The sequence below is a fragment of the Euprymna scolopes genome, chromosome 3 (genome assembly GCF_053919585.1).
Source record: "Euprymna scolopes isolate OS-2025 chromosome 3, ASM5391958v1, whole genome shotgun sequence".
Lineage (NCBI taxonomy): Eukaryota > Metazoa > Mollusca > Cephalopoda > Sepiida > Sepiolidae > Euprymna > Euprymna scolopes.
This window is the reverse complement of record NC_136484.1, coordinates 76,536,005-76,556,188: the sequence shown is the minus strand read 5'-3', so window position 1 is coordinate 76,556,188 and position 20,184 is coordinate 76,536,005. Positions and strand designations below refer to the sequence as shown.

The 20,184-nt window shown below is 35.3% G+C and overlaps 1 protein-coding gene across 2 annotated transcripts in view; it reads left to right on the top strand.

Annotated features, from left to right (window-relative positions):
• Positions 1-20,184, top strand: part of LOC145256353 (ATP-binding cassette sub-family C member 5-like) — a 327,323-nt gene that overhangs the window by 234,019 nt on the left and 73,120 nt on the right. For both annotated transcript variants that reach the window (XM_080115176.1, XM_080115185.1), the window contains exons 21-22: positions 5,184-5,368; positions 10,366-10,854. In XM_080115176.1, the coding sequence (XP_079971302.1) occupies positions 5,184-5,368; positions 10,366-10,854 (674 nt within the window). The remainder of the gene's footprint in view (positions 1-5,183; positions 5,369-10,365; positions 10,855-20,184) is intronic.

Sequence of the window (20,184 nt, the reverse complement as noted above, 5' to 3'; positions counted from 1 at the left end):
CGTATGCTTTACACTGTACTCATATGCTTTACACTGTACTTGTATGCTTTACACTGTACTGGTATGCTTTACACTGTACTCGTATGCTTTACACTGTACTCGTATGCTTTACACTGTACTCGTATGCTTTACACTGTACTTGTATGCTTTACACTGTACTCGTATGCTTTACACTGTACTCATATGCTTTACACTGTACTCGTATGCTTTACGCTGTACTGGTATGCTTTACACTGTACTCGTATGCTTTACACTGTACTCGTATGCTTTACACTGTACTTCTATGATTTACGCTGTACTTGGTTGCTTTATACTGTACTTCTATGATTTACGCTGTACTTGTATGCTTTACACTGTAATTGTATGCTGTACACTGTACTTGTATGCTTTACGCTGTACTTGTATGCTTTACACTGTACTCGTATGCTTTACGTTGTACTTGTATGCTTTACGCTGTACTTGTATGCTTTACACTGTACTTGTATGCTTTACACTGTACTTGTATGCTTTATGCTGTACTTGTATGCTTTACACTGTACTAGTATGCTTTACGCTGTACTTGTATGCTTTACGCTGTACTTGTATGCTTTACACTGTACTTGTATGCTTTATGCTGTACTTGTATGTTTTACATTGTACTTGTATGCTTTACACTGTACTTGTATGCTTTACGCTGTACTTGTATTCTTTACACTGTACTTGTATGCTTTATACTGTACATGTATGCTTTACGCTGTACTTGTATGCTTTATGCTGTACTTGTGTGCTTTATACTGTACTTGTATGCTTTACGCTGTACTTGTATGCTTTACACTGTACTTGTATGCTTGTCTATTGTACTGGACGTTACACTGAAGATTATACCTGGCATGTTCTTTTGTAACTCCTTCGAGAATTTTTTTAGAAATCTCAAAAGTGGCAACTAGATAGGTTTCATTTCTGTTTTCTTTTGGCAGAAGATGCACAAGTCAGTGTTCATAAAGAAAGATTTACTGCGTAATGATGGCCTCGGTGGTGGACTCTCAAGTACACTGCTTGAGACAAGGATACATTCATACTTTGTTCTGAGTCGTGTTACTTTTCTGAACTTGTGAATGTAGAATTATAGTCTTTGTGATTGATAACTTCAGTCTCTTTCAATGGCTTTAATTCTTTCGATAGCGTGAAAGTTTTCAGCATCATTGTACTTCTTCTGCAGCAACTTTGCGGGCCCTTTGATCTCCAACCTTTCCAAGTTTTCTTATAGGTCTTTTTGAGTCTTTCTTCTAACAGAAGAGTGGTTTATCTTGACATTCATAAACGACCTCCCTGATAATATTATGTCTGAGATGTGTATATTTGCTGGTGATACAACGCTCTATAGCATACACGAGGGAAGAACAGATGTACACAAATCTAAGACAATGGCAGAATCGTTAGAAAATGACTTCCAGACTGTAGTGGAATGGGGTCGTAAATGGATAGTAATATTTAAGGCTAGTAAGACTAAGCTGCTCTCCTTTAATAATTACAAGACGCCTCTCCCAGCGATATCCGTGACAAATAACATCCGACCTGAGAATTCTTCCTTCAAACTCCTCAGCTTAACATCCACGGGCAATATGAACTGGAACAAATATATTAAAGACATAGCGGAGGCTGCTGCAAAGAAGGCGGGTTCCCTCTATCGTGATAGAATACTACTCACATCTGAGAGTATCCTGTACCTCTACACGGCCACCATTCGCTCATGCATGGAGTATTGTTGCCACATCTGGGCTGGGGCATCTACCATTAATTTCCCCCTCTTGGATAGTCCCCCCAAAAGTTTTCAATCTAATAAGTCCCATTTTGTAAATTAAGCTCCAACCACTGTCTCATCGTCACAATGTTGCATTTCTGTACCTGTTTTACAAGTATTTTTTATTTTTTACAAAGGAGTCACCACTTATCAAGGCCAGGAGACGACTCGAGGATAAGAGTTACAGAGCGTACAGTGGTAAATGGGAAAATTTCGTAGTAATCGTTAGTAGTGAACATTTTGTAAATTAGATCACTTAAAAGGGTGGCTCATCAAGAACTTGTTTATGTTGGACTTGAATACGGCCATATTATAGTCAGTTTGAAAGCAAGAAAACAGAACAGAGTTCCACATTCGTACAGTTCTAAGAAACAAGCTTTGTTTATGGAATCTACGTTTAGGTTTAGGCAAAGATAAAGAGTGGGGGGGGGAATTATTGATTGTGATTTCAGCTAGACGAATAGAATGGTAGAATATAATAACATTAATAGAATACACTGATGAATTTGCTGCACTTGTTCCCTCTCGACGTATATATCCCCGACAAACTCACTTAGCAAAATCACACCCCTTCACTGTCGAGGTCCCCAAACGCCAGAAGGCTTTTTTACTCTAACGACTTCTTCCCTCGAACAGCTAGATTTCCCTTCCTGCTACCTGCTTCCCTGGCTGTACTGATATACAGAAGTTTAAATGTAACGTAAACAAATATCTTCTCCATCTTTCCTAGACATGGTTTTAAATAGTAATCCTTTACGTCCAAGTGACGATATGCTTTGTTGGGGGGGGGGCGTTAGTAAAATAAAAAAATCACAAAAAGGGGTTTTCCGTGTGCCATAACAAGATAGTTTGCCGAATATATGTCGCCCCTTTTGGTTCTATTTTTAAATGACTGTTAAAAATAAAATAAATCGCAAATGTTTTGTTTAATGAGAAAATGAAATTTTTGTTTTTACATTTATCCCTTTATTCCCAATCCCTACATCTATAACATGCACCCAATATTAATGGTATTGCCACATGATAAACGCGCGTCTTTTACATAAAACTTTACACTTTTCTAAGTTAATGTATTAATACTTGTAAAATATATTTTAGGTAAATTGAGTGCTTTCAGTAATCTATTTTCTCTTTCTCTTCCATCTCTGCCCTCTCTTTTTTCTACCTCCACTTTCTCTTTCTCTTTCTCTCTCTCTCTCTCTCTCTTCCTTTTTCTTCCAATTTCCTCTCTTTCTCTCTTTCTTCCGTTCTTTCTTTCTCTCTGTATCTTTTGTGGATGGAGTAGTAAGTGTGGTTGTAACTCGATCTCAGCTTGAAGTACTTGTTTGTCTAACCAAACTCTACAACTGTGATACAACGATAGATTGTCTACGCATGTGAAGAGGAAGACGACTCATAATACTAGACGGGCCATAACACGTTGAGCCAACATTGATTTATTGGACGTTAGTGTATATAATGCTTTTGATATTACTAAACTACAACAGAGACACAAGTTCGAAATTAAACTTATACGTAAGATAATCTGGGGCTTTGGGCACCACTTTTTCACTGATTCTATGTTTCATCCTTAAGTTAAACGTCAAAGTTTTCTTCGACTATCATGGGTAAAATATATAGTTGTAATGTCTTGTTTAAACCAATTGATTCCTGTACATCAGAGAATATATATTTTTGAAGATATTAAAAACTCAGTTTAGCTTTCAAAAATTTTCATTTACTTGGGGAAATCGGCACTACAATTTTAAAATATTTCAATATATTTCAATATTTATTAATATTATTAATATAATCTTATTAATCCATAAACCTATAAAGAAAACTCTTAACCTGTGGATTTAAAAATATAAGCTCTTTTCGCCATGGGATAAACATTAGTAAAAACGCATTGGTTAGCATACATCTGAATCTGAATATATATATATATATATATATATATATATATAGATTTGTTATTGTTGTTTTTTTCAAGCGATACATACGGTTAATATTGGCTCCGCCTCGAAGCTCATTTTTTTATTTACTTAGAAAGTCGCCCTTTTTAATTTGTTTGGACGTATATAACATCTTTATTTATTTATTATTTTTAAAACAGTAATCTACGTACACGCGTGTTTCGAGGTCGTTACCTCTCGTCAGCGTAGTTTCTAAGGATCGAACCTCAGACCATGTTTACCACAGTCCGGTGCCTTAACCGTTAGGCCACAAACCCTATATTAATTTTACTGTTTATTTTTATCGCTTATAAATTTAGATTTGTTATTGTTGTTTTTTCAAGCGACACATACGGTTAATATTGGCTGTATGTGTGTGTGTGTGTGTGTGTGTGTGTGTGTGTGTGTGTGTGTGTGTGTGTGTGTGTGTGTGTGTGTGTGTGTGTGTTTTCTATTAACTTTTTCTCTTGCAGCATTATATTGTCATGCATTTTTCTATCTGAGCAAAAAATTTCTAATTTTTCTGAAAAGTATACGCACGAAAAGAGACAGTAGTGATATAATAATAAACGTTTATGAAACGGATCTCTAAAAAATGTACCGAAATTTAAACGTAGAAGAGCTGTTTTGCATGAAAATAACTATTTGGATCTGTAACTATACTGTTATTTTTTATATATGCTCTGTTACTATATTTAACATGCATTGAGCTTCTAAACAGGAAGGATTGGTATACACAAAGAGTGGAATATATTTGATAAAACATATGTTACCAAAATAACATATGAATACACACACACACACACACACATATATATATATATATATATATATATATATATATATATATACAGTTTCATCCAATGAAACTATGAACTCCAATCCCTGGTCCCCCCTCGCCAATCTTTCACGAAAAACACCCGTCTAGCTGAATCCACTGTGAAAAATTTCCCCCACTCTATATCTGTGCCTAAATCAAAACGCGGATTCCATGAACAAAGCTTCTTTCTTAGAACTGCACGCCTGTGGAACTCTGTTCCGTCTGCCTGCTTCCCTCCGGACTACAACTTGGATGTCTTCAAGTCTAATGCTAACAAATTCCTAATGAACCGCCCCCTTAAGTAAACACTCCATCAAATCTCCACACTAACGTAATGTACTTGCAATAACCCTTATCCCTGAGTGGCTTCCGGGCCTTGATAAGTGGTGATCACTGTGTAAAAAAAAATGTATATATAGTGTCATCATACTCAAATATGACAAAAATGATACTAAATAAAAATAAGTTAATAAGATTTTCAACACTTATTCTAACTTCCTTCTGCCAAACGACATACAACATTATTAATCAATCCTCATACATGCATCTTTCATTGTCCTAAAATAATTTCAAGTTTCTTTTTCTGTTCTCTATTTGTACCAATCATTTAATAACGTTGATATTAAGATTGTGATTGTCATTTGTACAGATGGGACCATTACTGAAACAGAAAACATGGCTTTTGGCAGCATCGCCCCCGCCGTATACCGTTGTTATTTGAAAGCAGGGGGCGGATATTTTATCTCTTTTCTGGTTCTCATATGTTACATTTTGGCTTTCGCCATTACTGTCTTTGGTAACTGGTGGTTAAGCTACTGGATTAATCAAAATCACGTGAGTATACAAATTAGATTATTTGCCATAAGTCAGGGTTAATTTTTTAACTTATTATTACTATCTTATTTAATATTATTATTTATTACTATCATTAATAATTAGTATTAACTGCTATTATTATTAATCTCTGTTTTCAATTATCATTACATATAATAACTATTAATAAGTACCATTATGCATGACTATCAGTAATAATTATCAATACTAATTATTATAAATATTTAGTTTTTTTTATTGTTATTAATAATCATCATTATTAAAAATAATTTATTATAAATAGATTATTTTCAACAATAATATAAATAATCAGTACTAATATTTTAAATTATAATATTATTCTTATCTTATATATAAAGTCAGAATTTTCTGTTTCCGGAATGATTTGTAACAATGAAACATACATAAAATATCTATTTCGCTAGTAATATAGGATAAATATTGGTTTGCGAAAAGAAAAATCTTCATATCCAATTGATTTCAGCGATTATAATATTTCATGCTGATCGATACATTGAGTCATCAATAAAGAAAGCGTTTTTACCTTCTAATATTTATTCTTCCAATCAAAAGTGGGATTTTTTGATACAGTAGACACTCTCCATATACAAAAGTATTTTAAGTGTTTTGATTGGCTTAAATATTTAATGATAACGTTAGATGAAATGTACGGTAAGGTAAAAGATTATAAAAAGAACGTGTGCGTTAGAGACGTGTGTGACGTCACAGCCGAGACGAGAAGTCACGCGTGGCAGGGAAAGGAGTAATAAAAACATTTTGTTAAAAATTGAAACAGTGAGTTGAATTTTTTTCCTTTTCCTTTCTTATGTTCCTTGTGACGGAGTCTAAAACGTGTTGAGTCCTTACATATTAACGACTACGTTACATGAAGACCTGTTTTCACCCGTAAAGTAACATTACATTTTTTATGAGTATACAGAGTTGTTTTTATTGTTATGTCGTCCAATAACAACTACGAAAATAAATACATTCACAAACAAGGTTGGTAAATGGTTATACATATATTTTTATTCTTGCTCTCATCTAAAAATTCAAATTACAACATTATTTCTCTTTGCTTCCTTAACTGTACCAACATGCAAAAATTTAAATGTAATGTGAAGAAGCACCTCGCTGCACAACTCCCTACCAAGGATGCACCTATAAATCTGGTCCCTTTAATTCACTTCTGTCCATTCGTCTTAGTGACAATATGCTTTGTTTATGTTGAACATAAGTAAAATCGAGAATTTGTCGGTGAGTTTGGAAAACATTGTGTCAGTATTATAGCGTTAAACTTTTGGTTTTGTTACGTATAAGCTGATCAAATGCCGACTGAAATGTCGCTGATGCCAATCTACAAGGTGTGTTCAATAAGTAATGTCTCTGATCCATTTTTCGTAAAACAACGAAACTTGTCACAATTATTAGTCTTTCTCTAGATAAGAACCACCCAGTTACGAATTACGATGACTCGTTTAAGGCAACTCTGGAGACCGTTTTTGTAGAACACCTCTGGTTAGTCGTCCAACCACGATGTGAAATCAATATTGCATCGTGTGGGAAACGCGTTCATTTCAAAAACAACTACATGACCGGAAAAAGGAAAGTCAGAAGATACAAGGTTAAGAGAGTATTAGTAAAGATTTCATAAACACACGCACATGCTTCTGATCTGGTATCATGCGCGTTTTGGACCGGAGGGTTGTCTTGCAGCAAGGGGATAACTTTACTGATCTTGCGCCGCCTCTCCATTTTGATAGCTTCTTTAAAAGTAAAGGCTTAAAGAAAGAACTGAAATCCAAATAATCTTGATTCATTTGCTGTCCAATGATAATGTCAGTTTCGATGTACAAATATGACGTTGTGCACATATTTTGCCCTCTTAAAACCACTTTAAAATACTAAGTGCGCCTTTCTTGGGGTTTTAATGGATGACTATACACGATATATTCGATAAGGTTTCTAATTCATCAAAAATTTTGTAATTAAATAATTTTTTTGCTTCTTGTTGCTGTTTTAAAAAGTTAGAATAATGTAATTATAAATACATTTTGATCTAAAAGAAACTGACATTCGAATTTCGAAATGAATTTGAAAGCATTTTGCGTATAATAATTGCATAGAGATTAATAAAATTATTTTATAACAATTTGGTTCAATTAATAATTTGATGATCCAAACATATCGTAATAATTTGACTTAACTTTTAAAATCCCATTAAAAATAGTAAAAAATCGTTTGAAGGACGAATTCTAAGAATATATGTTCTTTATTTTCGGAAACGTCTAAGAATGTAAAATATTAAAGGTTTCCAAATTGCTTTCAAATGATGTTTTTCTAATTATAATTGATAAAATGATCTCTATGAGAATTTCGAAAGTGATTTTGAAGCCTTTAAACTTCTGTTTCCAGAAAATATATTTCTAGAATTAAAATTTATGAGCAATAGTCAAGTATTGCGCTTTATAAACCAAAGAAAAATATTTTTCGAATTAATTAATTTATAAAAGAAGCAAAAATAATCCCATTAACAATGGTTGGATCACTGTGCTGGTTGGATCACTGAACTTAACATCAGGCAAGTCAATATATGTGATTATTTTGATATATCAGGCGATGTACGTGGGAGGACGGCTTCATCTAAAAAGAATACAGAAAAACTGGGGTGCCGAATTTATATACGGCAAAGTAACGTTGGCATACAAGTCACCAAAGTTTAGCAACGTTGAGTTTGATCATTACTAGATAGGTGATCGTTTGGGAATACCAGGCGCTGTATGTGGTAGAACGGTGACACCACTTTGCAAAAAAATTAAAAATATATAAAAACATCTGCCAACAAAAGTAACGACGTCATCTCCCCTAACCAGGATATGCATGCGACTTGGGACGACTTGTGAATTTAATATTCGTTAAAGACTTCTTTTTTTTGGACTCAACACTCACACGTAGTAAGAATATAAGTGATAGATAAAAATGAATTTTAAAAAATAGCAACTACAACAATGACGTCTCACAATATATACACATTAAAATGCTTTAATGTTTGGAAATGTGTGAAGAGGATTACTCTGAGTTGTTGGCCTTTTGAGAATATTCTCTGAAATGTTTAGAAAAGCAAAACACAAGATCCAAAATTGCCAGGACTTTGAAATTTCATCTTTCATTCGTAGAGCGAAAGAAGTTGAACATACAAACTTGAAATTCCTCAAATGTTTCTGCTGAGGATATCAATCTAATGAGTATGGCATCAATAAATATTTATCAGAACCTGTATTTTTCGTGAACACTAATCGCATCGTTTCTCTTTTAATAAAATGAGAACGGAAGTATTATTTTTTAGTTGCATTTTCGACATTTTTTTACTCTCCGTAAAACCGGTAAATTTGCAAAATGTACCTCAAAAAGCTAAAAACCGGAAGATGGAGCCCACTGTTAGTTCTACATATTTTGACGTAAACGATGCAAGCAAAGCGATTTTTAAAATGCTCTCAAAAATCAAATTTTGTTATTTTTTTTTATAGACTTGTAAAAAAAAGGCTGAACTATATATAAATAAAAATAATATACAAATAAATTTTAAATTTTTACACTGCCCCTTACGCGATCTAATCAGAATCTTTGGGGGGGATATTTACATTTTAGTTTTTTACATATTAAAATATACTGAAATGATTAAATAAAATATATTTGATTTTATGTCACAAACAACTTGATGTTATGTCCCAACAACTTGATTTTCTCAAGTTTTCGAAAAAAAGAAGTTGGAAAATAGTGTTAATATTATTTAAGTTTTACGAAAAAACATTTATTATGAAATATTTATATTTCATAATTTTCGCTTGTGAAATTTCAAAATATATCCGAAATAATTTCTGATTTTTTTAATGATTGAATTTTTCTGACTGTGAATAAAAATGTGGAAGATTTACTCTTAAAACTTATTATGAATAACCAGACAATATATTAATAATAGTTAATAATTTAAAACATTTTTAATCGATGCAGTTAATGAGCAAATAAAATATATTTAGAAATCGAACGTGAATAATTGTTTCTATGGAAGACCAATTTGTTCATCTTTGCATTCACTAATAAAAATTGCCGTATAACCTATATTACTTGTTTCTTAAAACCTATAACCTATATCACTTGTTTCTTAAAACCTATAACCTATATTACTTGTTTCTTCGTTGTTAAAACAAAATAGAATTTCTAAACTAAGTAACTGAAACAATTATGAGTTCAGAGTTATGTTTCTTTGTGCACGGATGATTTTACAATCCGTTAATATTAAATAATAAAGTGACTTTTAGTTTGCATACAAAAGTTTTGAATTGAAAATAATTTCCCGATAAAGTTAATTTAAGGATCCAGTTAAAATGTTAATAATGCTTAGTTATATCAATTAAAGATTAATACTTCCAAGAATAAACGGGAATTTAATAGAAATAATTTAAATATTAATTTCGGACTACAAATGACAATATTAAAATCATTAAATTGCTATCAACGAGGAACATTTGCCACTTAAGGTCCAAAGTCAATTGTTTTAGATGTTGTCTGCCTAAATATGATTTTTTTTGTATGCACACCTATATATGTCTTTTTCATAATATTTCAAGCTAAAGGTAAGAGGTGTGTGTGTGTGTGTGTGTGTGTGTGTGTGTGTGTGTGTGTGTGTGTGTGTGTGTGTGTGTGTGTGTGTGTGTGTGTGTGTGTGTGTGTGTGTGTGTGCGCGTGCGTGTGTGTGTGAAAGAGACAGAGAGAGATAAGATGAGATAGGGCGATTTCTACAATATCGGTCGCCCGATGCGTGCTTTTCCCGTTTCGGAGGCAGCACTCAAAACATATCTCTCGTTCGGTTCGGTGACCCTCTTCCCTCTCCTCATTCCCCGACCCATAACTTTCCTATTAACACGATTGCTATTATCTTAAAATAATATTTTGTATCACATTTGTTACATATTCATATTTGTCTATCTAATTTGCAGAATACCTCAGCGCATACCTTCCAGACCGCAGCAGCTGTAAATAATGATTCGCACACATCCAATTTATATTATGCAATGGAACCACCTGGATACACCATGAGCTCTTCAAGCTCATCATATTCGCCAACCCTGTTGCCAGACGCAACAATTGCAAATATAACCATGTCTGCCAATGCCACAACCTATCCTAACTTAAATGAGACTACTCAAATGTTAACGAGTTCAGATTACGAAAGTTTATCTTGGGACACAACATCCGTTCCTCTCTTGACTACACTTTCGCATTTGACATCAACATTCATCACTTCTTCAATGACGACAGCGAATTCTTCGCACGTTTTGTCAACGATGAAGAATTCTAATTTCTCTGGCAACGTGAGCAGAGACCAGCTTTCACAAGAGGAAGACAGCATGTATTTGATAGTTTATTCGGCGATCGCCGTTGTTATTCCGATTGTATTCTCGCTTAAAGGAGTTTCACTCGCAAAGGTAAGACATTCCCTCTAATATCGTTCTATAACATTGACCAACAAAAAAAAATTATCACGGTGCCTAAAATGTTTCAACTGTTTTTACTTATTTAAGAGTGCTGATTCACGAAATGCTAACCCTTTTTTCTACTATGGAGCCGATAGCTACAATAAAAACAGGCAAATTGAAAAAAAACAATATTTTTATGTAACTTTAAGACACATATTCATGAAATCACACCCAAATATTCACAATTAAAGCTTAAAGTTGTAAAAAATGCTAAGTATAAACATCATCCATGAATTGACGCTTTACTGATTTTCTACAATGGGCTCCGTCATCATCACACTTAATAGTGTGCAAACATGGTGCCATCCCAAATATCTTGATAGCGAACTTCCATGTTGCTTATGTCTTGATGGAAGCACTCTCATTGCTCGTCGCTCACATCACCTAGATTTTCTGGAAAACGAGCAAGATAGCTATGCAAAAAATGTAACTTGATGCTCATATTTGCACCCAGTTGGTGGAAACTTATGAGTAATGTTCCAACAAACTCTTTATAGTTGGGTGCCTTTATTTTTCCCTAGAAGAATTGGACAACATTCGTAAATTCTGCAGATTTCATAAAATTACAGAAATTTGCGTCATTCATTTATTTTCAAATTTGGGGTCCATAAAAAATTCCAGCTTTTAATTTCTCTATGGTTAGGCTTGGAAATTTCATTCAAATATATTTGAAACAGTCGCCATCTTTTTCAAGGGTCCTCGCCAAATATTTCATAATGCTAAGCTTTATGTGAACAGGAGGAAACACATTTTGGAACGCGCCACCAAAGAAGCCAGAACATTTAGAGAGACCAGGAATCAGTTCACTGAGCACATGCCAATCTTTTTTTATCCAGTGCTCTGTTCTTGCCCTGCTGTTCCACAAACACAAAAAGCCGTCTTGTAGCCCGAAGAGAAACCCAGCCATTTTCAAATCGGCACATATGATCCATTGGTGTTTTCTGAATGAAATCTTTTCCAGAACACATTTGATTTCATCATATTTTTTAGGGTCGTTGAATGGCCAAGAGGAACTGATCCATGTGTTGCCAGTGTGAAGAACACATTTTAAACTTTTTTTTCGAACTGTCCATAAAAATGCGTTAATCTTGAGAATGATACTGTTTGACACCAAGCTGCCGCAGCAAGCCGGTATCGTCGTTGCAATATGCTATATCGTTTTCCTGAGTGAAATATGGCAAGAATTTAACATGACGTTTTCTAGAGAAGGTTATGAGGGTTCGAGGCTGAAGTATTTTTTTTTATTTGAATCTTGAAGCTAAACGTTCAGAAGATTCTTTGGAAATGATGAGATTTCAGATCATTACGTGTTCTTTGATAAAAAAAAAAAAGCTGTGGTAGTAAAGAAGGAGGAAAACCGACATCTGAAAGAATGGCTTCATTACTGTCAGTGGACAAAACAGAGGTTTGGTCTTCTTCAGAACCAGGCAATTCTAATTCGGGCAAGCCTTTAAACACTGGAACAAGAATTTCATTGCAGTGTGGAATTGTCCTAATTGCAGACTTGAAGTTTGGCTAAACCAACGAATTTCTGTTCTTCCTGTTGATTCCCTTCGTTCTGACTGCACAGAAATAGCAGTCATCAAAATGGTTTTTTGGTTCACATCAGTCCATTGGAATAGCAAAACGGAATGACTTTCTATCCTTTTTTGTCCACTGTTGAAGATGTTCAACACATTTCTTGCATACAATATGGGATACCCATAACTTATCTTGATCACCCAGTATTACTTTTAAGTAAGCAAATTCGCTGATCCTTTTCATGTCGGATTGCAATGTATATTCCCCGAAAATATAGCAAAACACATTTGGATTGTTTAAACAACGTCGCCCAGGAGACGTTGTTTAAACAATCCAAATGTAAGCATGGTTAATTTTGGCTCCAAAAATGTGCAACACAAGTAAAATAATGCAGCTTAATTATTTCATATCTGATTTATAAATTAATTCATAACATTAAGAGAATAAACCTTATTTTGACCCAGAAATCGCAAAAACATGCCAAAATCGGTAAGTGTATTTACTACTCAGTGTCCACTTTTTACCCACTACATACATCATTGTATAGCAAATTTGACTTTTACTTTAAAGTTTGTGATGTCATAATCAATTAATATACATCACAATAACAATCTACAATTGTAATTAAGGAGCTAGAATGTATATAGAAACACACCTAATGTACTGTCGACGCATGCACCTACATTTCACAGTCAGATAAACAATGCTAAAAAAAATAATAACGACTCTGAAGACTAGTACATAATCCACAGGTGTATCTATTTAAAGAGAAAGGGTAAAAACTGAAAGGAAAAAAATGACGGATAAGAGAAAATAACAACAATAACAACAAACGCGGGCAGGAAAATGATGGACTTAGAAATCGAAAGACTGAATAAGTTCATAAAGAAATGGAACATGAAGTGTCACGTTGCATGACAAATAAACAACACACATTGTCCAGAAGAGAAAATGAGTAAAACATACCGTTGATGGTAGCATATAAAGAAGAAAGAGGCGTACTGTGCCACTAGTGGTTGCAAAAAAGAAGTAAAGACCAACCGGAAGATGAAATTAGGAAGAAAGTAACTTTTTAGTTAATAGTAACTCTTAGTGAGATAATAGGTTCAAAACAGGAAGGCAGACCACCTAATTTGAAGAAAAAAAAAGGTATAAAATAACAAATATCCCAACAACTTGACCTGATGAGAAAAGATAATTATGATTTTCGGAATCAGCAACCCCAAATTAGTAAAATCAGCTTAGAAACCTTGGGCATCAAAAAAATGCGTAATTTTTTATTCTAATTGTTTTAATTCTACCTTATGACAATCGGATTTTTATTTAGATGAGATTTCACATCTATGAAAGGTTTTGCCCATTCGATGATCGGCACTTGCAGTTTTCATTTTGGAGTCAAAATGTATCTTTCAGAATAATAATAATAATAATAATAATAATAATAATAATAATAATAATAATAATAATAATAATAAAAATGGCTCATCTTTCTAATTGTAAATTAACTCCTTCACACCCCACCACCACAAAAAAAACTTATTGTGTCGGCATCAGCTGGCGCCACACCAAATAGTCGAAGAGAGTCAAGGAAGATGGAAAACCCTAGGAGAGGAAGCACTAACCAAACCGTCGCTGGTGAGTGCAAAGAGGACTGGGACCTTGGAGGCCTATTTCTACTCAAACCTCAGTAAGGACCAATGGGCATTGCCGACGAGAAGTCAATAACAAACGACTGTTGTGATGATGCAAATTTATTTGGAAAGATTACCGAAATAAGAGGAGAGTACTGGAAATTCGTGGACACTTATTGTCATTCGAGGAACATTACTGGTTATTTACAGTAAGCAATCTCTAATCTGTGTGTGAACGTCTAGTGAATAATAATAATAATAATAATAATAATAATAATAATAATAATAATAATAATAATAATAATAATAATAATAATTGGCAAAGACGGACAGAATGTTTGCGTATGTGTGTATGTGTATACATATGTACATATATACATGCGCGTATGTTTGTACTGACCAGCGACCTGACATTTAACTCAAGACAAGAGCCCATATAGGGAAGGGTTAGCACACTCGTGGCAAAAAAAAAACTCTTTTAAAGAAACTAACGAAATTTGAGTTTACGTATTTTTTAAAAAAACAAAAACAAAAAAAGAAAGTTAAATGTTGCTTCGAATTTATTTCAGAAAACAGTCTTTGTTGCTATATAAACGTATAATTCTGTATGTCAATTCAAATTTAATGAAAATCCTCTAAAAGTAAATGCAAAAATAGCCAGACGGGCGATAGGCGAATTATCTAGTTAAATGTTAGTTCGAATTTATAACAGAAACCAGTCTTTTTACCGATATTGACATAGAAATTTGCCCCGTCTTTGAGCGAGGGAATTAAATACTAACACAGCGGCGAGGAAAATTGCCTTCCTCCTCTTTTCCTATCCAACATTTCCAGTGGTTAAGCAGTAAAGTAGACCTATCATGAAACGCCCTCTTTCAGAGCATTACTTTCGACTTTTACTAAGTAGAATACTTAGTTAAAAATTTTTGTGGTTGTTGTTCATGTTCCATATGTATGTGAGATAGTGCACGATACCTCTTGTATATATGGGAGCTTTACACTATCCCGGCGTCAGAACCACATGTAAAACAATTCTGAGCTCGGTGTTGCCACAAACACCAATATATGAAAAATATCAATTACAAATAATCCAAACCATTGGACACAGAAGAAAGATCTGGGTGTCATGATCGACAGGTGCTCCTTCGGTAGCCAGCATGGGGGACCCGGTCGTCATCCTGCGAATGTTGGCCAACTTTCTAATTTCAGAAACTCAAATAACATGGACGCTAAGTATAACCTCTAATTTCAGGGAACAAAATGATACCGAACAAACACAGCACAGCCATCAAAATGAAAAAAAAAAATGAAGAAAGAAATGGACAACAAAAGAGTATAGACTCGTAATGCAATGCTATTATAGAAGTCATCCTAAATATAGATATGGAGGCTATCGGAAACGAATAAAAGAACTATGGGACCTATCCAGTGACTACCATGCGACAGAACAAAGAATTGCGGACCAAGAAAGGTTGGCTCTCTAAACTAGAACTAACAGAAATTCAGCGAAAAATAAATGATGAAACTGAACAAGAAACATCCCCCAATGGAACCGCACGTAGAGCAACCCCATAAGTTGAAGCCTCACAAGTAAAAACACCAAAGGCCGATGATCAACAAAGAACGAAGTCTACAAACGTGGAACCCGAGAACAATGAAACAGAACTAACAGAGAATGAAGCAAATGAAATAAATAAAATAATACAGCTGATGAACGATGAAAAAACAAAGCTCACATCGTTAAAGAACCAAGAGCAGAAGAAATTAAAAGCAGAAACAGAGAAGGTTAGCAAGCTCCTCCCACACATCCCAACAAATACAATCACAGACTTAAACAACCTCATTTACGCAGGCGCCAAAATGGTAAGTATGAATCTCAAATCAGAAAAACAACCGGGGACAAGCGGACCGACAAAACCTGGATGGGAAATAAGACTAGAAACTCAAATACACAAACATAAAAAAGAAACCAAAATGATCAACAGGAAAGAAGCAATGTGGAGAAAACGGAATATTGGAAATGTAACTGGCAGGGAGAGGCTAAACAAGAAACATAAAGAACTAGACCAAAAAATAAAAGCAAAAGAAGCGAGATTGAGACGATATATATATATATATATATATATATATATATATATATATATATATAAATCTGAACAATGCAAACAAAACAGAACATTTGAAACTAATGAAAGCCAATTATACCAAAATGTGAACGGAGGAAAAACAAAAACAGAACAACCAAATCCGACAGAAACAAAACTCTACTGGAGTAAAATATGGGAAGAGCGACGAGATCACGATAGAAATGCCGAATGGCTGAAGGACATGAAAGAAGAGTTACAACAAATAGAAGGAACAGTGAATGAAATCAGAAAGGAAACCCTAAAGAAATCCATAGGAAAAATGGCAAACTGGAGAGCACCATGGCACGACGTGGCACGACGGGATACATGCATACTGGTTCAAAAAATTCACAACCTTACACGAAAGGCTAGCCCAACACCTGTGAAGATGTATACAGGAAGCAAGAGTACCAGACTGGGTGAGAAAAGGTAGAACCACACTGCTACAGAAGGACACGGAGAAAGGAACCGTCCCTAGCAACTATAGGCCAATCCCGTGCTTACCCATTATGTGGAATATACTGACAGCACAGCTGAGGGAACAAATCTACCACTCCCTGAATACCGTGGACTCATCCCCGAGGAGAGAAAGGATGCCAAAAAGGAAAAAGATGAACACATGACCTACTATATATAGATCAAAAGATCCTAAAGGAGGTAAAAAGAAGGAGAAAGAATTTAGCCATGGCATGGATCGAATACAAAAAAGCCTACGACAGGATCCTCCAAGCATGGATAATAGAATGCCTAAAAATGTATAAAATTGGGATCACCAACGTAATAGAAAATGCAATGGAAACATGGAGACTGGAAATGACAGCTGATGGACAACACATAACAGAATTACCATACAAAGAAGCATCTTCCAAGGAGACCAACTGTCACCACTACTGTTCATCATAGCCATGATGCCCTTGAACAGTATTCTGAGAAAGTACCAAACCGGATACAGGTTCTCCAATAAAGAGGAAAAAAATGAACCACCTGATGTACATAGGATGCAACAGAAATGAAAGAGAAAATTGGAAAGGAATACTTCAGGAAAACAAGAAAATTCCTGGAAACGAAATTATATAGTAGAAACCTAATAAAAGGTATGAATACATTGGCAGTATCACTAGTGAGATACTCTGGGCCGTTTATAGGGTAGACAAAAGGAGAACTGAGACAACTCGACCAGAAAACCAGGAAACTCATGACCATGCATAATGCACTACACCCAAAGGACGATATTGACAGACTCTACGTGAAAAGGAAATATGGCGGGAGAGGACTCATCTGTATAGAAGACTGTGTGAAGGACACAAAAAAGAACGAGAAAATACATAATGCAAAACACTGGAAGGATAATTACGGCAGCAAGAGACACTGCAAAAAAAAACAACAAAGCAGAAAACAGAGAGACAAATGACAAAACGAGAAAAGGGAAATGGGAAGAGAAACAACTCCACGGAAGATTCATAAGAATGACAAAAGATGAGAATAACGAAAACACCTAGACATGGATGCGAAAAGGGCATATAAACCGAGAAACTGAATCTCTAATAACTGCAGCACAATATAACTCGATAAGAACCATCCATATCAAAGCAAGGATCGATAAAAATAGCAAATGCAGACTATGTGGACAAAGAGACTAAACGATAAACCATACAGTAAGTGAATGCAGAAAACTGGCCTAAAAGGAATACAAAAACAGGTATGACCAAGTGGGGAGGGCGGTGCACTGGGAATTGTGCAAACGACTGCATTTTGAGCGTACAGACAAATGGTACAAGCATAAACCCGCAACATTACTTGAAAACGAGAACCACAAAATCCCATGGGACATGGACATACAGATGGACAAACCACTCCAAGCAAGAAGACCAGATGTCGTAATAATAACACAAGAAAGAAAAATCCTGTCAAATCGTAGACTTTGCTGTCCCAGCTGACCACAAGGTGAGTATGAAAGAAAAGGAGAAACGAAGCTAGCCAGAGAGTTAAAAGGGATTTGGATGATGAAGAAAATCAAAATAGTACCGATAATAGTAGGAGCACTAGGAACAATTCCGAAAAACTTCGAAAAAAAATGTCAGAAATTGGAATCAGAGGAATAACTGCAAAAATACAACGACTAACGATAATGAAAACGGCTGAAATATTAAGGAAAATCTCTTCAATGTGGAGAATAATACAAGAAGACAATATAACGAATAAGCATTACAGGGAATGAAGAACACCGAAGCTGCAGATCTACAAGTTCTACCATGCATCCCCCATACCTATCACCGTTCCTCCCAATAGAAAAGTGATACCAAAGAGCCGAGAAGGGTCAAGAAGGATTGAAAGATTGAGGAGAGAGCGCTGGCCAGACCTCGGCTGGACAAGCGCAAAGAGAACTGGGACCTTGGGGAGGCTTAGTGCCACTCAAATTTCAGTATAAACCAATGACCACTTCCAGCGAGAAATCAATGGTAAGAGACTGTTGCGATGATGCAAATGCTATTGAAGGAGGTGGAGAGAACTGGACATCTGGGGAGACTTGTTGTCACTCAGCTTCCAGAGAACACCACAGGTTTTCAATCAGATCGTTTGTTGACTTGTGTGAAAGCTCCATGTGAGCCAATAATAATAATAATAATAATAATAATAATAATAATAATAATAATAATAATAATAATAATAATAATTCTGATTTCGTTTGTCAACGTCTCTCTGAAAAGGGGTGGGATTCATTTTCAGAGGATTTCCCTTAATTCCGGTTTCACACCAGGAGCTTCTTGATCGTATCTACAATAGCAGAAGTCTGAAGGCTGCCTAAAACATCGGGGATTCGTAGTTTTTTCAATTGTCCTTCCAGACGACTTGATATTACTCCTAGCGTACCTACTACGATCGGGATTATTTGTGTTTTAACCCCGTGTATACGCTTTATCTCCAAGGCCAATGGAGCATAATTGCTCCACTTCTCGTTCTCCTTCTCTCTCACATTACTATCCCAGGGTATTGAGAAGTCTACAATCTGACAGTTTTTTTAGACCTTGTCAATGACGATCAAATCCGGAGGATTATGTTCCAATTGCTTTGTCATTATGACACTTTTGTCCCACCATACCTCTACATTTCCATCCTCACTTGTTCTCACTTCATCAGGCACCTTCTCAAACCACTTTCCAGCACACTTCATCCCAACCTTCTTACAAACTTCCCAATATATCCGGAATCCAATGCGATCATGTCTTTTGCGGTACTCTCTCTGGGCTAATCCACTACACTCTGCTGCAACGTGCGCAATTGATTCTCTCTGAGGTCTTACAACAAATCCGGCATTCTGCACAACTTCCTCTCCTAGAACCACTTTTTTGAACGATCGTGTTCTTAATGCCTACTCTTGTGCTGCACAAATAAAAGCTTCAGTACTCTTAGCCAGATATCCAGCTCTAAGACATTGACATGATCTTTTATCAGCCACTTCTGCTATATCCTGGAAGAACCTTCCATGCATTTTCTTCCTAGCCTTTCTCTATCCATACGTTTCACATAATCAGCCTTGATCTCACATACCTCCACTTCATTGGCCACAACCTTAAGCATCCACTCCTCACTTATAACCACATGCTCCCTCAATGACATCTCCTCAGTTCTAACACAATCTTTAACACTTTTCAATCCTCTACCACCGTCTTTCCTCTTTTGATACAGCTTTGCTACGATACTTCGAATGTGAAATCTACCAAACATTGCTAAAACTTTTCTTGTTTTGATATCTATGGTATGCAACTCCTTGTCAGACCATTCTAAAATTCCCGCCCTGTATCTCAAAACGCTGACTGCCCATGCATTCACCGTTTTCATTAGGTTTCCTCCATACAGTTTCGACTTCGCAATTAGTTTCACTGTTCTAAGCTACTCCTTCCTGACTTTCTTCTTCATTTCTCTGTTCATGATGCCTACACCCTCCAACACTCCCAAATGCATATACCCTCTATCTTCTATTTCTTTCATAATTTCTCCAT